Raw genomic sequence first — 22,507 nt, 5'->3', positions numbered from 1 at the left:
TACCATATAATTGGCAATAAACAGAAGACAGAATGTGTTTTTAAAGACAAACAAAGCTATAATCTGATCCATTTACCTATCGCCACTGAATAGTGGGATGGGTCTTACTATGCTTTGACTAATATGAAAATGAATTCCCTATTAACTGTTGATGCACAGTTGTTTATGACTCAGGAGGGTGCAATAAATAATGTTAGTGCCTTTAGACGAGTCGCTGGCGGAAATTAATTTATGGACAGTGAAACAAGAGCAGATACTCATAAGGCTCTAAGACTCACAAGTTCTTAGTTGTGCAACTGGATTTAACATGGTTATAACAATAAAGGATTTAAATTGCATTGGTGACTGAATGTTGTTAATAGATATTTTTGCATCCCAAATAATCACACATGCATAATATAGAGATTCCAGACTGCTAAAAATGAAAGCATTATTCTTAAATTATTGTTTTGGCTACTTTTTACTCTTTGCCATCTCCATGTAGACACAGGTTTTCTTTTCGTGCTCTTGCCATGGGTGATGTTTTTAATAAAAATAAATGAACAAACCTTGAAAAAACTTGTACTTGCACTCTCCATGATCAGACATTTGATTTTATTTGATTTGTACAGTAGTTGTGTATATGCACTCATTTCCATCATATCAATTCCCTGACACTGTGGTATTATGGTATTTTCAGTTACAGAATTATTGAATAGTCTATAATAATCCCAAAAATATCAGTGTGGAAAAGTTTGTCTTTATTCAAGTAAGTCATGGAGAATTGAGTAGAATGGGACTAGTCATTTCTTTTGTATATTGTCATTTATACCACTAACATCAATGCTAGGAAAAAGTGTCTAAAATAATGATTCCTTTATACAGTTGCAACCGGGATTTTAAAGCCCGCAATCAGTCTGCACTGCTCGTCTACCTCCTTGTTTAAAGCAGGTAGTTAATGCTCTACAGCACTTGATTACTGGTTTTTAGAGTATATGGGACCAAAATAGTGTAGAAAAGAGGGAGAAAGACTGGCAAAATTGCTGAGGTTAGTGTATGTCTGCTTGGAAACTTTTTAAAAACCTGTTCAAAATTAATATATGGTAAAAAGTAAGAATTCTTATTTTTGCGCAAAATATTTTGTCTAGTGAATGTCACTAAAATATAGTATGTGAAGGTCATGGTTTAATTTACTAGCACTATCTTATAACACTGTTGACAAATGGATCAAATGTGTTGACCTTTGTAAACAAATCTGTTCACATAACTCACTTCATCTTTCTCTCTGACAGCTCGGGCAACCTTAATGACTGACGTGCAGCATGTGAACTTCTAAGAGGATGGTATTACACAGTTGGGGGCATGTTCAAAAACGAAGGACATACTGGATTGGAGCAGAAACATTTGTCAAGTCAGCTTGGCACACATGGACAACGCCTTTACTGATAGATGACTTCAATGTAGATTGTGAAGGTTACCAGTGATATCCATAACTACACTTAGTTGACAGTTTATTAGGCACACCTACTCTGTCACTGTGCAGAGTGAGCCACACCTACTGTGCAGTGATTAGTGCTGTGGATTACTCATCAGACAGTCGTGACCTTGAATTATTGTACTGCCAAGTGTCTAATGTTGCCTTCTTTAAGTGAAACACTTAACCCTTATCAGCTCAGTTTAACTATAAGTTGCTATAGATATTGTAAGTTTATCTTAAATAAAACACACACACATACATACAGTATATATATATATATATATATATATATATATATATATCTTTTTTGCTGAGTATATATATATATATATATATATATATATATATATATATATATATATATATATATATATATATATATATATATACTGAGCAAAAAAAGAAACGTCCTCTGACTTTCAACTGTTTTTACTTTCAGTAAACTTAATGTGTAAATATTTGTATAAACAATAAAAGAGTCAACACCATAAGACAGAAACTAAAAATGTTTCCCAATGTGTCCCTGAATGAAGGGAGGCTCAAAATCAAAAGTACCAGTCAGTATCTGGTGTAGCCACCAGCTCTTGAAGTACTGCAGTGCATCTCCTCCTCATGGACTGCCTATTGCGGACAGTCTGAGCACTGATGGAGGGATTGTGTGTTCCTGATGTGACTCGGGCAGTTGTTGTGACCATCCTGTACCTGTCACGCAGGTGTGATATTCGGATGTACCGATCCTGTGCAGGTGTTGTTACACGTGGTCTTCCACTGCGAGGATGATCAGCTGTCCTTCCTGTCTCCCTGTAGCGCCGTCTTAGGCCTCTCACAGTGCGGACATGGCAAATTATCGCCCTAGCCACATCAGCAGTCCTCATGCCTCCCTGCAGCATGCCTAATGCACGTTCACGCAGATGAGCAGGGACCCTGGGCATCTTTCTTTGGGTGTTTTTCACAGTCGGTAGACAAGTCTCTTTAGTGTCATGCGTTTTAAGAACTGTGACCTTAAATGCCTACTTTCTGTAAGCTCTTAAGGTCTTAACGACCATTTCACAGGTGCATGTTAATTAATTGATTATGGTTAATTGAACATGCATGGAAAACATTGTTTAAACCCTTTACAATGAAGATCTGTAAAGTTATTTGGATTTTTACAACATTATTGTTGAAATACACAGTCCTGAAAAAGGGAAGTTTCTTTTTTTGCTGAGTATATATAAAAAAACCCTAATGAAAACCCTTTTTGACTCTTAACGAGAGAATAGGAACTTTAGATCATATTCATTTTGGGGAGGAAATAATGGTTAAGGGTTAAGACTGGGCAGTTCATCGAATGATGACAAGTTAAAATTACAGTCATACCAAACTGCCACTGATAGGTGCTTAAGCAATATCTCCAAGCTTTAATTGCACAATCATATCCTGTCTCAGTTGTGCGTTGCTTGGTATAACTCTAAAAAAATGCCAGCAAGTGGAAATATATTGAATATATTCCATTTTATTAACAATGATCTGTTATAGGATATCAATAAAAATTTTAACAAAACCTATTTCCATATTATGGCTGTTTTAAATTTCAGTCATTAAATAAGCTTTTTCTGTTGCCACATAATTTTGGTAATGTTAAGCATTTATTTCTAAAAAAGATAATTCATCTATCTATCTATCTATCTATCTACATATATATATATATATATATATATATATATATATATATATATATATATATAGGTCATGTATGCACCGCTGACTTGCCCTTGTAGGGCTGCTTTTAGAGGAGTAAAACGGTGAAAGTCCGATGGAGCAGGATCAGGACTATTCCAAGTATGCTTTAGCTTCAGCTCTTTAATAAGCATCTTACTGTAATGAGCACTGTTGATTGATAAACCCTTTTCCTGATAATGGTCCAACACTGCCCCTTAATCCCAGAAAATTGTACACATCAATTTCCCAGGTGATGGTTGACTTTTGAACTTTTCCTTTGATCTTCTTAAAGAAGCTTTCAACTTCCTTAGATTATCGGTTGTTGATATCCAAATGCTTATGTTCATGCTCTTCCATGTGTTGTTTTGGCACCAGGTACACCCTTACACCGCAAAAAAATAAATAAATAAATAAAATAAATAAAAAATGCAAATCATAAGTGGGGCATCCATTTCTACTCACACTATAGTTACAAATGAATGATGTAACACGTTCACACCTGCACAGCAATGACTGGGGAGACAGTAGGCTTCAACGGAAAGCACGGATAAGAAGCACCGATTTACTATAACCAGTGTGTGGATTATTTTTGACTCTTATACAAAGATAGAAATAAGTAAAATGTTTTGATGTAGCAGATTCAATAATCGATAATTGCTATATATAATACATGATATATAATAAACACACACTTCAGGTAAAGAATAAATATAAACCTTTACAAATATTTTAACACTAAATTATCAACTGCTTTGATATATGTATTCTTATTCTTATAATAAGAAATATTAAATTGAATGATTTTGACTATATTCAGGATATTTCACAATGTTTTTGCAATGCAGGCAAATATACTGTACACACATGCTGTCCCCTGTCAGGAGCTCTTTACTGTTTCCATCAGTGTAAAGAGGCCATGAAGGAGCAGATACCTGTGTATGAACACTCACACTCCATGGGACTATCAGGTGAATGTCACTACTGTGCCTATAGTGAGACTGTGTTGACATGTCTTTTATCCTATTCACATTTCCTGGCTATCTTTACCCTGCACAGATCATGTGGATGGAGCTGCAGTAAGAGCTTGCAGTGACGTTTCTTGTCTCCATGCCAGGGAGGCATGTGATTTGCGCGTTCCCGTTCCCATGAACGCGCCTCATAGAGTGTAGTTGTAAGCGCTGTGCCGTCGCCTCGCTGTAACTGCGTGCCGAAGAAAACCGAATACAAATGTTTTGACCTTCAGGCATTTCGAGGGTCGACCTCCCTCTTGCATTCGACTCATCAGAATATCGGATAAGAGACTGTTTCTGTTGTGTTTCTTTAGTTTTTTTTTGCAAGTTTTGTCATTTTTTGGAAAGCCTCTCGGACACGTCCTTCATTCTTCGGGCCTTGGGAACCAGTTAGCTTAGCCAGTGGTTTTGTTCCGGCGGTGGATTGGGGTAAAACCTTACACATTGAGAGGTTTCACCCAGGAATGGATACTGGAGTTGTCACCGAAAAGAAAAGGTAGAGTTTGCGTTTTTTCCATGGTCGTCTCACACCTTGGTGTTTATTTTGTGCTACGTTATATTAGGTATTTAAGTAACACTTTCGCCGCCGCTGTTAGCAACGACGCTTGGAGCTAACCCAGAGTTAGCAAACAGCCAGCCGGGTCGCCGCCATTTTGTGTCGAGAGGGTCCGGAGGAAGCGTTTGTTTCACACAAAGTTTTGCACACAAGACAACAACTAAAGATGCATTGAGACAATCTGTACATGAGATTTATGTGTTATTATTTAAAGTGCAATTATCATTTATTTTGGGAAAATAGTTTTTATTTTAATAGTAGGAATAAAATACATAAAGTAGACAAAACTACCGGGCATTACGTTACGTTGTATAAACTAATGTAATAGCTTAGTCCTTATTAGTCTATTACATTTTATTATTTAAAAAAAAATGTCATTTGATACTATTATTTAAGTGTAGAACTTAAAACTAAATATGCAGTCTAGGATTTTTTTTTCAATTAATGAATCTTTAATGATCGTAGACGGAGAGCAAGGTTGTCTGCGTGGCATCATTTGGTGTGGACTCAATAATTATAACATAATAGTAAGCCTAACAACAACAATAATAATAATAATGATTATTATTGTTATTATCAATAGTAGTAGTATTTTATAGTAATTATATTGTTATTATCATTTGTTAGAGACTCTGGAAGGTTGAGTGAATATAATAAATGATGGATTTAATTATCCTGTAATACATGTGTATTTTATAAATAAGCGACTTTTTCAATAATTGATTAATTTTAAACCCAAATTTTAGAATTATTTTACAACTTTTTGTAAAGAAGACTTCTGTTTGGTCCTGCTTTTCACTCAGATCTTACTCAACCTAGGCTTTGACGTCAATGGGATTTCCTGCTTAGGCTTGTGGCAAGAATTTGGTCTGATCTCTACCAGGAAATCTGGTATCTTGTTTGTAATACTTCCTATTTACTCACTGTTTTTGTGGGTGAGAGGTCAAGGCAAGAAAAGTTATAGTAAACAATTAGTTATAGATTTAGGATTTGTTTTTCCTGGTTGTTGGTTTTTAGCAATACAGTAAACATTCTGAACACCACACAAGATAATGCAATAACACTTTGGCACAGTACACACATCCGCTGATGAAAAGAGGATATATGGAGACGCGATTTTGCGTACTGTCAGGATTATTGTAGCCACAGTATATTAGGTGTGATGCTTTTTTTTTATGGTGGTCTCATTGACTACTAGGTGATTAACGTAAATACCAGTAATCTCCTAAGCCACTTAACAGACAAGTGAAAGTTTTTAACACTTTAAGGATGTGTCTTGTACTAATGGATAATTCTGCTACTGTTTGCCAGACATGCTTTGTTTTATGTCTATTATTTTCACCCTTTGTCACTGGAGACGAATTATAGTCTGGTGTACAGTACCAGGCATGAGAAAGCTTCAGTATCATGCCCAGTCATGTGAATGTTTTGCCCGGGCTTAAAAAGTGTGAGTTAACTTGATGTCATAATGATTGTTTGCTAGAAAAGTGCATTGATACATACAAAGGGAAGCAAATTCAGAATGCAACGTGTAACCATATCATTATCTCCTTTTCTGTCTAATGCTTTGTAGTCGAGAAGTTGTTGGCCAACATTTCACTATGAGCTTTTGACATGCACAAAAGATAATATTCAAGTCAAGGCTAGCATCATTATTTTCATCCAAGATGTGTGAATGCAAAAATAAACGTTTATGCTACTGGCCGGGGGCTTGATGACTGCCCTTTATTCATCCGGAGTATAAATCCAGACAATGTTAGGACTAGGATGTACATAGCTATGAGACACAGCAACCCTAGGCAGGTTTGAGCATTTGTGAGCTCATTTATGTGTAAGACAGTAGATAACTTTTTCTTTTAGTGTGTTATGGTGGGTTTTATGAGCAGCTGTCACATTAAAGATACAGTTGGGTGGTTTCTTGGTCTTGTCAGGTGTTTCTCTTTACCTGGTTGATAGCAGAAAGAGGGGTAGAAATTGCCCAAGACCTGCTTAAATTATTACTGTCTGATTTGTCTCAATGAGATTTGTTTCTTATAGTTTTTGTTTTTAATTGATTAAAAGCTACTTAAAGTATTTAAACATAAAAATTTTGTTTCACATTCAATGTGGTGTTTTCTATTTAGTTGACATGGCTCTTTTTTTTCTTTACCATTCCAGTAGCTGGTAGTATTGCATAAATCCAAAAGAAGAAGAAGAAGCAACAATAATCAAAAGAAATTGTGGAAGTTGTCAAGTTTAGCAGTTTAATGTTTGTAGGTATGCCTCAATAATAAAAAAAAAAAATGAAAGTGTGAATAAATGTAACTTATCTTCCAGAATTTGTATTACACACCAGAAGCCTGCTAAGTCATAAAAGATCGACTTAAGCTGGCTGCTAGTAGAACATTGCATCTTAAATATTGCATTGGAGATTTTAGTAGCTGTTCAGTAAATTATTATTCTGACATCTAGAGACAATGACTAGAACAGATTTCTTCTACTTTCTGTCACAAGGATGCAGTGAAGAAAAGGCATTCTTGCATGGTTGTTTCAGGCATGTGACATGGCATCGTTAAGCAAGACTTCAGAGGAAACAATATCTGTGTTTCTTGTGTTACTTTTTATTTTTTGGTTTTGATAATGTGTTAAGAATTGGTTTTACTTCCGACCTAAGAGAAGTAGACAAAGACATATATTTATACTTTAATATTAAATATTTATTTTGTGCCAGGACAAAAAACAAAAACTAATGAGCACACTTTGTGTTTAAAATAAATTTATTGAGCGTTAGCGGATTCTTCAAATTTCAGTACATGTTGCTAAACTAATGAATTTTGAGTCATTGTTTACACTAGTGTTGTTACACAAATACCACAAAATGGTGTAAAATCCATCAGCTGTTTTTTTAGGTGTAAGTAAATTTGTTTAGGAGAATTGTATGTGCATAAAGCACATTTACACATAGCGTTGAAACCAGACATTAAAAGCAGAAGTTTTCTTACCCCAACACATTTCACCTAAATTTTCTATGGACCTGGTAAACAATAACTTTTTTTAGGTTATTGTTTTTTTAGGTATTAGGTCAGTTAGGACCACTACCTTATTTTTTAAAATCATTTAAGACCCATTTGTGCAATTTTGAATACACTTAGTTATGATTTGTTATTATTGCCCTTAAATTGTTAAACTTGTGTAAAACCATTTCAGGTAGCCACAATAAACCACTGAATTGTAGCCTATTTGTCCTCAGAAAACTTGTGTACCAAAGGGTAAGGTCACCCATGCTTTTTCAGTTGTTACTTGTTGGATTGAGGGCCTTTATAATACCTTGACTTCTTTGTCTTTAAGCCATTTTGCCACAACTTTGTAAGTATATTTAGGGTTCACAACATTGTGTTAGGGTTTAGGGTTTATACAACATTTGGCATAAAATTTCCAAATACGTTTGAAACCAAGCTTTAACTTCCTAACTAATCGATGCCTTGAGATTTTGCTTCATTATATCCACAAAATCTTCCTTCTAGTCTCTCCTGGAGCAAAGCACTCCCACAACATGATGCCTTTACCCCCATGTGCTTCAGGTTGGGGAATGATGTTCTTCAGCTTGCAGGCCTCCACCCTTTTCCTCCAGACAACGATGCTTATTATGGCAAAACAGTTAAATGTTTGTGTTATTAGACCAGAGTAGATTTCTCTAAAGTAAGATCTTTGTCCCCAGGTTCACCTGCAAACTTACATTTAAAAATAATAATAAATTCAGTTTTGTCCAAAATCCAGTGTCTCAGTCCAAAATTCAGTTTTGGACTGAGACACCTTCTTTCCTGAGCACACTTTCAGGTTAGACAAATTATTTGTGTCATGCATGATATAGTATGTCCTGACCAACTTGCCAAAACTTGTTAACATGTAATTTGTTTGTTAACATGTAATCTATGGAATGGTTAAAAAAATCTCAAGAATGACATCCAGCTAGGTGTATATAAACTTCTGCCTTCAGTAAATATATATAAACAGCATGACTAATAAATATATCACACAAAAAGTGTTGTGCCAAAGTGAAAGCTGACATTTAAAACATTCCAAAGTAATTTGATAAAAATAAAAATCAGTCCGATTTCTATGATGAGAAGTTTCTTTATTTATTATTGGTTATGTATTTGACTTATCTATGCAGCACAGTTTATAATTACAGTAAATGGCTTGCTGACACGTTGGCAGTTTCTGCACATCAAGTACAGAGACAGGTGAATAGACCACAGAAAGAAAGAGAGAGTAGCTTGTTGTCAGTATCTTGGAATAATTTGTAAACCAGAGCTAAATTAAAATGTTTTGTACTTCAAAATCATACAGCAGAGTCACATTCTTCTTACCATTGTGTTGTAGCTTTTTTCAAATTAATATACCTTCTGTTTTGTTTCCTCTCAGTTTGCTGGCAGCTTGACGCACTTCCTTCCCTTTTCTTGAAGGCCACTGACAGCCTGCAGTGTCATTGTTTTAGCAAATGTCGTTTTCTAGAACTTACCATAGGAACAAGGAAACTTGAAGGCTGAAGGGGCAAGTTTTTTATTATTTTGTGTGTAATATAAGTAGGACTACAAACCTTGGGGAAGAACTTGGGAGTCATAAAAAGCTTCTTACAGTCACAGATTTAAAAAAATGACTTTTTCTTTCATTCCCCACTACATGGAAAATTACCTCTCTGTTTCATCTCTTCCCCTTCCTTCCCCAGTGTTAGTTTTTCTAAATGTAATTAGGGCAATATAATGCACACATGTAGTTAAATTGTACAAAGGTTAATGTAATGTATGCTAATTGTAAAAGTGACAAACCAATAATTTATGTTTAACTCAACTTCTATTACTGTTGGGGAAAGGTTTTGGAGGTTTCACCACAATTCATGCTGTCTGCTAACAAGTGTAATTTTCCTTTCATGGTGATTTGGGATGTTTTTGTTCAAATGGGTGGGGCTGTGCACAAGCAGAGCAGTTTAGAATGATTGGTATTAATCGGCATCTATTGTGTATGGCTTTGTGCATGAAATGTGATGCCAATTTTCACATGTACCTATTACGCTGTTTTTACACTAGAGACGATAAAAGCATACCACCCCATAAACCATTGCTTCCCACTCCCCCAATGGGCAACATTACTATTATTCACACATTATTACTATTATTATTAGTTATTTACACTCTCCTAAACAGCAGGTGGCAGTATGCACCTAGTTGGTTTGCGAGCTGCCAGTAAACACAAAGAGAAGATAGAGCAAAGCTTGGCTTCCTTCTTATGTCTAATATTATGGCTTTTCTTGGCATTTTAAGTGGACTGAAAGCATTACTCGAACTTTTTCTATATGCACTTTGATTTGACAACTGGATCTTGGAACGTTCTGGCAAACAATATCCAAGTTTAGATATATGTTCTGCTTCGATTGTAGTAATGGCTCAACTGCTATTATTTGCCTTACTTAGTTGCCCGTGGCAACACACACAACAACTGATGACACAGTTTGGCCTTTCTTATAAGTTATGACGATTACTTGCACTGGTGACGCAGGTTGGTGCTTGTCACTCGTGAATTAACTTAGAAGATAGACAGAAGACTTGACTGTTCCGATTGAAGAAATTACAAGCAAGTTAATTAATTAGGACTGTTAATATTGACACAGTAAATGATTAATTATTCAGCCTTGAGTTTGTGTAGATTTGTGTGTCACCTGTGTGACGGTCATGCATTGTATTTTTATTGCGGTACTATTTGCATGTAGCTCCCAGCTGGGAAAAAGTGTTGTTCTCTTTTGAAAGCAAAGCTGATTTATACCTCAGTTGCCGTCCCCAAGTGAAGAGTTAGAAACACAGCTGTTCTGAATACATTAGAAAAAGAAGTGAAACGCACACCTTGAACTCCCAAGGGACAGGAAAAAAATATTTAAATCTTAAGGGCCATCTGTGAGCAGGAGTAAAAAGAAAGCAAAATTAATTTGATTAAGTGGTGTATTATGATTCTTTTCTTTGTTAATTCGTGTATCGCCACACTGATCCCAAAAAATTAAAAACCCTACAATCAGTTTTCCAAAATAAATTTTTCATATTTATATGTTTGCATATAAAGTGGTAGATCCTCTATACTCCTACAGATGATGCGCTCTAAACTGTTCACACGTTACCATGCAGTACGTAAGTTTGTTTAGCATTGTAACAAAAAAAAGAAGTTAAATATAAAATCTGGATATTTATAAAATTGTACTACATATGGAATCGTAATACAAATTACATCTGCACCGAGGTGTTGTGATAATATCGTATCAGGGGATCCCTGGAGATTTTTAGACTTAAATAAGGGACGTATGCTCTCTTTCCAGGCAAGTTTGCAAATAATGTTGGTCAACACACACATGAAAATGAGGGGGGTTTTGGTTTTAACTTGGAATGCAAATACAGTAATTTGTGGCAGTGAAGTAGTAAAGGGTATATGCAGGTATACCTACTGTACTTATTTTTCAGTCTCAACTGCATGTATTTACTTGTCCGTTCATGTATTTACTGGCCCTTTCTAGTGTAAAATAAATATTTAGGAGTAATCTTACATGTCACTGCTTATAACACAGACTGTTTTTTGCTCTTTTGCATTTTTTTTTTCCTTTGCTTGATTGGCCACCCTAAAAATGGGGGGAAATTTACTCAGCACTGTGGCAGCAACTCACGAAAATTGCAGACCTTAAAAGTATTTTTAATGATCTATTAAAGAGCTAGAAACAGTGCAAATTGTTACTTTGGGAGAACTGCAAGGTGCTGCGTTTTTAATTTGCATTCGCATGACTGCAGCCATCCTGTACACACCATACTGTAGCTTAAGGCTGTTTAAGATCATTGTGAAGATATTATGGAATTTATTATGATATCTGCAATATGTGGGCAGTAAATATTTTGTGTGTTGCAAATCTTGCCTCTGCGTTGTATCATCCTTGAATCTTTAAACATGGCCTAGTGAGTGCTGTTGTAAGTAATCACAGGAGGATGTGTTGGAAAAAAAAAATTGTCAGGGAGTTTTGACTAAATAACAATTCCGGGAAAAGTTTTTTTTCACTGTTTATTTTTAAAGCTTACACAAACATAAAAAATGTAAAGCTGCTGGTACTTTCTTTCCAGATTGAATGATATGCTTTTGCTTTAGTACAAAAAAAATTTACACATTGTGGTGGTCTGCAATATTATATAACATCATTACACCAAACCTGACTTGTTAAATAGTTAAAAATTTGTAATTATATTGTCCTTGTGTTATAAAATGTTTTTTGCTTTAACCTTAAAGTTGTTGATTTTTTTTCTTCTTTTTTTTTCCCTGGAATACTTGAGGCCGCTTTGGGATTGATTCAGTTATTCTGTGACACACTTTCGGGAAGGTTTTGGGGGACGTGTTTTCTGCTTTAGTCTATAAAGTTGACAAACGAAAAACACAGCTATTTTTAAAACAGATGTTATGCTTTTATTCCACATGGTCACTTGCAGAAGTTGAGCATGAGGGTGGTTCATGCAAACCAATTTCCTTTTACTGTAAACTCTTTTATAATGGAAGCAAACAGAAGATTTTGGACAAGTCAGTACAGGCTTTTGTGAAACACCTTTTATTGAATCTTGTACTGAAGTTTTAGGTTAAAGGGATTTAATATTTTGCAATGTTTTTGGTGACATATTATAAATAACAATTTTACTTTAATTTCACTGCATTGAAATTTATTTTAATACAATCTTTAATACTTTATAATATTTTTAGTAATTAACAGCATAAAAATTGTAGATCTACACAGTTGTTTTCTGATAAAGGTTTGGTACAGTTGTACTTTAAAGAGATGGGTATATTGTGGTGTAAGTGAGGAACAAGAGAAGTGACCAGTTGATCTTGTGAAGACTTCTCGTTTCTATTGTATAATGCTCTTTTATTCTCTGTTCATATTGGGAACCTGGAAACTGACTGTGACCATAACTCGCCAACCTTTTGTCTTGGCAAATAATCTATTCTAAAATACCATCACACCACCATGTAGCTAGTTCCTCAAGTTTCCTCACACATTTCGTACTCATTTCCTAATTCCTTTATTTCACTTGTGGTGGAATAAAAAGACAAAATTAAAATGACCATGCATTTACTTTCCCTATCTCTGTCAGACTTAAGGAATGTAGCAGGTGTATTGTTAAAATAATTTCCCCCTTGTCTTTTCCAGGGTGAGCTCGGAGCGCAGAAAGGAGAAGTCCAGGGATGCTGCCCGATGCCGCAGAGGCAAGGAGTCTGAGGTGTTCTACGAGCTCGCACAGCAGCTGCCCCTGCCCCACAATGTCACCTCTCACCTGGACAAGGCCTCTATCATGAGGCTCATCATCAGCTACCTGCGCATGAGAAAACTGCTGAACTCTGGTCAGTCTAAGGATCAATGGATATGAATAATCATTTCACTACTGTGCTTCCTCCGTTTAGCAAAATGTCCTTAGGGGGTTTTTGACAAGCAAAGCTGTTAAAACTAGGGTTGCAAAGTGATTACCCTGGTCAGTAATTGACACACCCAAGGCAGCGGTAAGACAGCTTTATAAACAATTGATTTATAAGGAAAGTGAAAATGGAAAAAAACACCTGAGGTATAACAGCTTAACACGCAATTTCTAATACAGACATCTCATCAACATCACCAATGCATTAGTCGTCGTGTGATTTTTGCACCCAGCTTGAGATGACATCTTCACCTTAGAATGAAAAGTCAAATGGAGCAAATCCATCAAAACAGAATGGCTGAAAAATAAAAGAATCATAGTTTTGGAATGGCAAATCGAAATGCTGTAATGAGACCTTAAGAGAGTAGCGCATAAGCGAATGCCCCAAAACCTCAATAAACTAAAGCAATGTTGTAAAGATTGTGAATCAGACAGTTGAATCATTGGGATTCTTAGTATTGCCCACATGTTTGTTTTTTTTGGCTTTATTTTTTAATAAATATGTGATGGCATAGTGAAAAAAGTAGGGATGCACCGAAATGAAAATTCTGGGCCGAAAACGAAACCGAAATTTTTGGATGCACTTGGCCGAAAATCGATACCGAAACCGAAAATGGCTTCATTAAAAAACATGTTTAAAATATTTTCTTTTTGTTTGTATTAAAAAAACTACAAATTAATTAAGCAATCAAACTTTTATTGATAATAAATAACAGTAATAAGGCTGTTTAACAATAACAAAACTTGCTTCCAAGTGCTTCCAAACCGCCGACATACTCCGTGTTTGATGCGTAATGACAGCGCGAACGAGACGGGAGGATGGGAGAGGCGTGGCGACAATTTCGGCTTTTATTTTCGGCGCTTTCTTACGTTTCGGCGGCCGAAATTTCGGTGCATCCCTAGAAAAAAGTATATGTTGTACGCCCGAGGTTGCCATTTTCCAGTGTTGCAGGTAAGTTCCAGTGTGCTGTTACACTAATGTTGTCAATTTTTTTCCTTTGGATGTATGCTGGGTGCATATTTACAAATGTGAGCATTTTTTTCTAGATTGCTTAACTAGCTTCCCTGTGAAAGTGAATAAAAGAAGACCATCTACTAGCATTAGGTATAAAAAGTTTTGGCATGGTTTCTTTTTAAGCAGTCTAACACTGCCTTCTGATAATGATTTCATAGGGAATTTAATAAGTCACATGCAAAAAGACCAAGTTTGCTGGTAAATGATAAAAGGAGTCAGACTGAACTGTTTTTTTTTTGTTGTTTGTTTTAGATGAAGAAGAGAATGAGTCTGAGCTGGAGAGCCAGCTCAATAGCTTCTACCTGAAGGCCCTGGAAGGCTTCCTAATGGTGTTATCTGAGGATGGAGACATGGTCTATCTTTCTGAAAATGTCTGCAAATGCATGGGCCTCACACAGGTACATATCTACCCAAATTCACTAAGCTTTTTTGTTCTCAGATTTTGTGTGTTATGCTGTTTGTTCTTCTCCTTTATGTCAGTTTGATTTGATTGGCCACAGCATTTTTGATTTTGCACATCCCTGTGATCATGAGGAAGTCAGGGAGATGCTGGTGCACAGACCTGGTAAGTCCTTTACTTTACTTGTTTTTATAATACTCATTATATGAAAGCTAATTAAAAGATTGTTTTTGGTACTAATTAAATTAATTTAAGTAGGGTTTAGCTAATGATCTTGGGTCTTTTGCTTATTATGTAGGGTCCAAGAAAACCAAAGCACAAAACACAGAGCGAAGTTTCTTCCTGCGCATGAAGTGTACACTCACTAGTAGAGGACGCACTGTCAACATCAAGTCTGCCACTTGGAAAGTAAGTCTCTTTATTACTCCATACTTTACTAAACACATGTGAGGGCACTGGTGGCTCATTGGTAGGTGTTTTGCTTGCCATGCGGAAGGCCTGGGTTAGATTCCCAGCCAGTGCCCAAACCCCAGCCACTGGATGCAGTGCTGGTCCCAAGCCTGGATAAAATGGGAGGGTTGCGTCAGGGCATCCGGCGTAAAACCTGTGCCAAGTTGTAGTGCAAACTGGGTATTCCACTGTGCCGACCCCTTGCCTAGAGCAGCTAAAAGATCAACAACACTTTACTAAGCACATGCGTTCATATGGTATAGGCAGTCTAACTGTGGAAACATTGTGAGTCGGGCACAAAGTAAACCACCTCAGGCTTGTGGCCCAAATCCCATTGTGTATCTGAAATTACATCTTAACTAGTACAGACGTGCATCAGCAAAAAAAAGGGGAGAAGTTTTCTCAATAATTTTTATTTGGCTCACCTAACAGAATGGTACTTTACCCTCTATTGGCTTGTCAGTACTTGAGGCAATTTTACTTTTAGTGAAAATATGAAATAATTATCCTTGTTGTAATTCTGTTCTGACTTGTGTTCCAGGTTCTTCATTGCACAGGACATGTACGTGTTCAGGAGCACAGTGACAGTTCTGGAGAAGGCGGATTCAAAGAGCCCTCCGTTACCTATTTGGTCTTGATCTGTGAGCCCATCCCTCACCCCTCCAACATCGAGGTGCCTCTGGATAGCAAAACCTTCCTAAGCCGCCATACTCTGGACATGAAGTTCTCATACTGTGATGAAAGGTGAAAAAAGTTAATCATACTGTACTAATACTCTACTAAATCTAGCAATTCAATTTTCACAATTATTTCATATATTTAGTGACACATAAAAAAAAAATTCTTTTATATATGAAATTGTACTTTAGGGCTGTGTTTTTTCTTCTCTCTCCCATGGCTATTTTTTAAACCATTTGGGCATTTATGAGGTTTCATGTGATCAACTTCCTCTGTTGGCACCTGAGTATTTAAAATATGTTCCGGGGTCATCTTGGACTTTATCACCCCCTAGTGGTGTTTTCTTTTTTGTAATTGTCCCTACAGTGGTGAAAGACATTATAGTGTTGTGAACATGCTGAGATATTTTGTTGTGATTGCCTTGCATCTAATAATTATAAGGTTATTATTTTGTTATAAAAAAACAAATTTTCAATAGGTAACATAGTGTTAAATCTACTAATTTCATACCTAAATACAAACTAGGAAACATATCTGTCATTATTAATCTCTCTTTTATTATATAATCTAGAAAATTCTTTTTTGTGATATATTGATTTATACCTTGGAAAAAGCTGTTTAGTTTAAGTGGAAGTGTGTATATGGCTAGAATGACAGTGATGCTGTCTACTCTATAAATGTTTCTAACATTAATTGCTATTTCTCTTGGTCCTGAATGAGAACAATGTAATTCTTTGTCTACCAGAATCAAAGAGCTGATGGGACATGAGCCAAGTGACCTGCTAAATAAGTCTGTGTATGAATACTACCATGCCCTGGATTCGGACCACCTCAACAAGACACATCAAAACTGTAAGTTTCCTTAGGTCATTTATGTCACTATTTGGTGGCACTTTATTTTCTCTTGTAATTATGACACCAATACCTACATGACTGCAATGATTAAAGATTTTCTTGCACATTAATTGCCTATTATCTACCAGATGTTTTACAGAATTATTCACAAAAGATTTTTTTGTCAAAAGAATTTGTCTGACTACATTTTCCTTTTCTCAGTGTTTGCAAAGGGCCAGGCTACCACAGGTCAATATCGCATGCTGGCCAAGAAAGCAGGCTACGTATGGGTCGAAACTCAAGCCACAGTCATTTACAACCCCAAGAACTCCCAGCCACAGTGCATTGTTTGTGTCAACTATGTTCTCAGGTAGACCTCATTTCACTTTATCATTTCACTTTATCTTTATCTGTGTGTTGTATTTCTTTTTTACTACGTTTGCAATCATATTGCAGTGAAATGTACTTTTTATGTTTTGTCTTGCAGTGGAATTGTGGAGGAGGATGTCGTTCTTTCCCTGCAACAGACTGTGCCTGAAAAGACTGAGGAGAAGGAGGAGGAGCTGCAAATAGAGCACGAGGACAGTTCAGTTATGGACATGATGAAGCTTTTCCAGAAGGACCACCTGTCATGCTCTGTGGAGAGCCCCAAGAGCCTGTATGACACCCTAAAGGATGAGCCAGAGGCCCTCACCGTTCTGGCTCCAGCTCCAGGGGACACCTTTGTTTCCCTTGATTTTGACAGCTCAGGTAATAAGCACTGTATAAATCCATTATATGACTGAAGGTAAGTGGACACCTGACATCACACTCCTGTGTGGTTCTTCCCCAAATCGTTATAAGCACCCATTTTTTAAGATGTCTCTGTGTTGTAATTCCTACCAAAATCTAGTGGTGAGCCTTCTCAGAAGACTGTAAATGATTATAACAATAAGGACGGTCCAAATCTGAAATGGAGTGTTTCAATAGCAAGATGGGTGTGTTAATCAGGTGTCCATAAAACTTTGGCCATATAGTGCATGTTCAAAATTGTCAGATGTCAGTAACCTAGATAAAGTGATTTTAGTAGGCCGTTTAATACATGAATGTTAAACCATAGTCTCTCTTTAAAAATAAGTTGTTTCAATTAAGCTCTAAAGTTTATGAGCTTAAGTCACATTGAACACAATTAACGAAATTACAACAGCGACAAAATCTATGACTTTTTTCAGACTCTGACACGCAAGTGCTGAAGGAGGTGCCTCTTTACAATGATGTCATGCTGCCCTCCACCAGTGAGAAACTCCCTTTGCCTCTGTCACCACTGGCTCCCAGTGATCCCTCTCCAGCTTTGGTTAAAATGGAGCCTGGAGGAGAGGAATTTTCCATCTCATCCACATCACGTCGCACTCTAGACACTGCCAGTACTTCTCCCAGCTCCACCAGTTCCTCAGAGGTAAATGCATCGTATGATGAGTTCAATTTAATTTTATTTATATAGTGCTTTTAACAATGGTCATGGTTGCCATTATATATATATATATATATATATATATGTATGGATCAGACTGATCAGATTTCTTTCACAGGCCTATTTGTGCACTAGTTTGGGTTCTCAGTTACTAATGGTCATATTGATTGCAGTACAATTGAAACAGTAAAAACTATTACAATGTGATGCTAAAATTGTGTTTTCTGCTCTCTCCCTCTGCAGGCAAGCAGTCCATCACATTACTTCCATGTGGATTCAGATGTAAACTCTGAATTTAAACTGGATTTGGTCGAGAAAATGTTTGCCACTGACACAGAGTCCAACTCTGACTTTAACACAGATGTAAGATTGAAAGAGATTTTCCATTTGCCATTGCATTCAACACCTAATTATACAAGTTCTCTAAATATAGTGCACAGTGTAATGTCTCATTTTTTGCCTTGAAGGAAATGGGTGATCTTGACCTTGAGATGCTTGCTCCATATATTCCAATGGATGATGACTTCCAGCTGCATATCCCATCCTCCCTGGACCCACTCCCCTCTGGTCCTCAGGCTGGTTCTGCTATTAACTCCGTCTTCCAGCGATCACCTACTTGTCCATCTTCAACATCCAGCACTTCTATAAAACCGGAGCCACCTACCCATGTGCCCTCTCCCCTCCACCTGCTGCAGGAATTGAGCAGCATCTTTGCCACACCCTTCAATGAGGCCTCTCAAACCCTGGACATCAGCCCCGAGACAGGCATCCCACTGGCCAAGAGGTACATTTAATCCCCAGTCTGTGTGACCGTGCTAATCATTTTGATAGAAATTAAGAAAACAAATGTTCATGACCTTTTTTATGAGAAAATAATTCATCTATGTGCTGCTAATATACAGGATGTCCCAAAATTCTCCATACAGAGCGAAACATTTTTAGCAAAATGTAATGCAAGATGTTCTCCACATAAATGCCTTTTCTTTGTTAATACAACCCGGTGTTCTGTATGTAAATCGAATATGTTTTTTATTTAAACAGGTCTTGCCATACCTTCTGATACATGGTAAATGATTTGATAAATGATTTAAAAACATTATTCTTCTTTTATTTAAAACCAATAAAACATTTATATATATATATATATATATATATATATATATATATATATATATATATCTTTATACTAAACTGTGTTAATTTTCCTATGTATGGAGATTTTTGTGGAGCCCAATGAAATAAACTAAATGAAATTTTAACTAATAAATACTGCATTTGTGAACTTTTAGAGAAAATATTGGAGCGATTCAGAGAGATAAACCCTTTAGTTTTTAATTAATAAAATAAATAAACACTGTTTAATATCTAGAATGTATTTAAAATCTTACCCCATGCTTAATCACGGTCAGGCAAATACAAAACAAATTAAATGTTCTGACATTTTACGTTTGTCTAGTATGTTATGTTTGTGTAACAGAATGTTACAAGAATTATATTTAATAACAATAATAAATTAAAACTATTTTTCAGAATGCAAGTGGACGATGAGGAATTTGCCTCAAAGGTTTTGACTGTCCAGAATGGCCAGCGGAAGAGAAAACTAGAGATCACCTCTCTATCTCAAGCTGTCGGGCTGGTCAGTCTACAGCTCTAATATTTTATTTCTGTTCATTTTATTTCACTCCTTGATGTCATAGCAGAATTTTGTTATCAGGCATATTTCTGAAAGTCTGAAAATAATGTTTTAAAAATAAAAAAGTGATTTGTTAGCTTGTAAAAATTTTGTACATTTAAATTTTTTAATGATTTCTAACTTTTTTTTTTTCTTAGTGCATAATTGTGTATTATAATCTTAAAACTATAATTGTCAGTACTGATTATTGTAAATTGAAACAGTGATATACACTCAGTGAACCTTGCATTTTGTAATACTAAAAGTTATCTAATAATACTACATGATATTACAGGATGCTTTGCTCCAATCTGTGGATGAAGTTGTCGAGCCTGGAAAGAGAGCCAAGGTGTTGGAGGTTAAAGGTTCGAGCTTGCTTGGGGGCAACAAAACCATTCTGATACTACCATCTGGTAAGTGACAAGAACCACAAAGTAGTCATATATATATATATATATATATATATATATATATATAGTTATAGTTATATTAATGGATGTATAATTGTCATGCTTTGCATTTTATTTGCTGTTTTAAAAAGTGGTATTTTTGTTCTTACTTTGAAGACTTGGCCAGTCGTTTGCTGAGCAGCTCATTTGAGAGCAGAGGAAGATTACCACAACTGACACGCTACGACTGTGAGGTTAACGCCCCAATTCAGGACCGCCACCCCCTGCTGCAGGGTGAGGAGCTGCTGCGTGCTCTGGACCAAGTTAATGGAGTCTAGCTTGCTTAGCGATTCCGGACACTGTATCCCTTTGTATACTTCTCCCCTACCCCACATTACCTTCAAAAGTAGAACCATCACCCCATCTGTTCATCGTCTGCTGACTTATCCCCTACATGTTCCATCGCCCTCAGTGGGCATCCCAAATACCAGTGGCCTTGGGGCCAAAAACTTAATGATTATTAGTTATTTTTTTTCTTGCCAGGCAAAGTAAAGGAGTGTAGCCTCCACTATGACCAACAGCAAAGTCAAGAGCCTTATTGATAAACGCACACTTCTTTAAACACAGATATTGTCCCACACTCTCTGTATCCCTTCTGTTTTTGTCTATCTATTCCCCAAGCATTTTGTATTGTAGCTAAAGTCGCACAATAAACTATTTTCGTAAGATAGAATACCAGCAGCTCATGCAATATACAAACAGTTTTTTTTTCTTTTCTTTTTTTTTTTCTTTTTTTACAAATATGTACTTTTATCAATTATTATAACCATATATTTTCAGTCTGTTGCGTTTCTCATGTTTATCATTTTTGTTTGTAACGGTTATATTTAAGAGCATTTTGCTCATTCATTAGCTTCAAGCAGATATTCTTATTGCTATAGAGAGACTTGTGCAGTTTTTCAGCTCTCTGTACATGGGTTAAAGCAGTTCTCACATTTGTTTTCAAAAGATTTGAAATTGTAACATTTTCAGCGATGTGCAAATGTCTGTAACATAGGATTTTTTAAATCCTGTCTCAAAGAGGCTGAACCATAAGTTGGGTTTAATTATTTGATAAATTTTTATATTTTTAGCCATTTTTCTGTCATAATACATGCTTGTCAAATCTCATCGACCAGGGTAGATTTCAATATTATGCTTTTGAAGCATAATGTAGCGTAACCATGCAAAGCCGATATCAGTTACTCAAGTGTCTAATGGTATATAGAACATTACCGCGCAGATGTTTTCCTTGTGCTTTTCTAAGTTGACTTTGTCCTGCATCTACTTTCATTTTATTATGTTTTTGCAGTAGGATGAACATATGCTTTTGTGGTGGTTGTACACTTCTGTTCATTTTGGCAGTTTGTACATGCACATTTCCTTAACACTAAATGTACTGTTTATTGCATAATCATTAAAGGATAATTGTGGACCAGAACTTTTTGTGTTACTTGTTTTATTGGGTGATTTTTTTTTTTAAATAGCTAGCAATAGCTAAACAAAAATATTTGTCAATATGTATTAGAAGGTATTTTTGGTTTGACCTTGTAGAGCTAACTTTGTTATATCATAGAGCAATTTCTTAGCTATGAGCATGCATGCATTACAGTTACACTGCCTGGCCAAAACAAGTCAACAAATTAATCAATTTCAAGTTATTAATTAATCCAATTATTGCACCGTATTAAGAAAATAAAACAACTAAGGTGATTTGTAATCACAGGAACACATTATCAATTCATGGGAGGACAGTCCTGAACCATCAACTTTGTGAAAGAAATGTGGTCAGAAAAAAATTATGATTGAAGATCACTTAAGCACATGAAGTTAAATATTTAAAAAAAAAAGTTCAGATTGAGACTATTCAAGAGCAAAGGGTGCATCAGGATAAGAAAGGAACAGCTAGAATCGATGGACCCATTATGCATAGTGGCCACTGTACAAGCCTCAGGAGGCAGGTTTTTGATTTGATCTGAGGTTTCTTCAGCTGGTCAGGTCTAGACTGAGCAATGTTGTGTGGAAATAAAATTAAATCAGCTGATGACCTGAATTGACTGAATGACCAGGTTATCACATCTATGGAGTTTTTATTTCCTGATAGCATAAGAATATTCTACGACTCAAATTGTTTGAGTGGTTCTGAGAGTATGAGGAATCATTTTCACACATGAACTGACCATTTTCACACATGAACATTGGCCCTAACCTTTTTTTTTTTTTTTTTTTGTCTGTTTTTTGCCTTGCAGTGTATTTTATCAGAAATAAACCCCTATTTCTGCAAAATAACATCTGCCATACAGTGGCTTATTCAATTCAATTCAATTTTATTTATATAGCGCTTTTAATAATGTTAATTGTCTCAAAGCAGCTTCACAAAAATGAAAGAAATTCA

The 22,507-nt window shown here is 36.0% G+C and overlaps 1 protein-coding gene across 1 annotated transcript; it reads left to right on the top strand.

Annotated features, from left to right (window-relative positions):
• Window positions 1–4,305: 4,305 nt before the first annotated feature.
• Window positions 4,306–21,553, top strand: hif1ab (hypoxia inducible factor 1 subunit alpha b). The gene is made up of 15 exons (XM_053489021.1): window positions 4,306–4,663; window positions 12,924–13,114; window positions 14,453–14,598; window positions 14,681–14,765; window positions 14,899–15,008; window positions 15,592–15,794; window positions 16,474–16,580; window positions 16,785–16,932; window positions 17,050–17,312; window positions 17,774–17,997; window positions 18,256–18,375; window positions 18,480–18,796; window positions 19,543–19,648; window positions 19,980–20,097; window positions 20,251–21,553. Exons 1-15 carry the CDS (start codon window positions 4,632–4,634, stop codon window positions 20,409–20,411), a joined length of 2,331 nt encoding a protein of 776 aa, XP_053344996.1. The 5' UTR covers window positions 4,306–4,631; the 3' UTR covers window positions 20,412–21,553.
• Window positions 21,554–22,507: the final 954 nt, after the last annotated feature.

This window comes from Clarias gariepinus, chromosome 27 (assembly GCF_024256425.1).
Source record: "Clarias gariepinus isolate MV-2021 ecotype Netherlands chromosome 27, CGAR_prim_01v2, whole genome shotgun sequence".
Classification (NCBI taxonomy): domain Eukaryota; kingdom Metazoa; phylum Chordata; class Actinopteri; order Siluriformes; family Clariidae; genus Clarias; species Clarias gariepinus.
The sequence above is the reverse complement of the archived record's forward strand: the minus strand, read 5'-3'. Positions and strand labels throughout refer to the sequence as shown.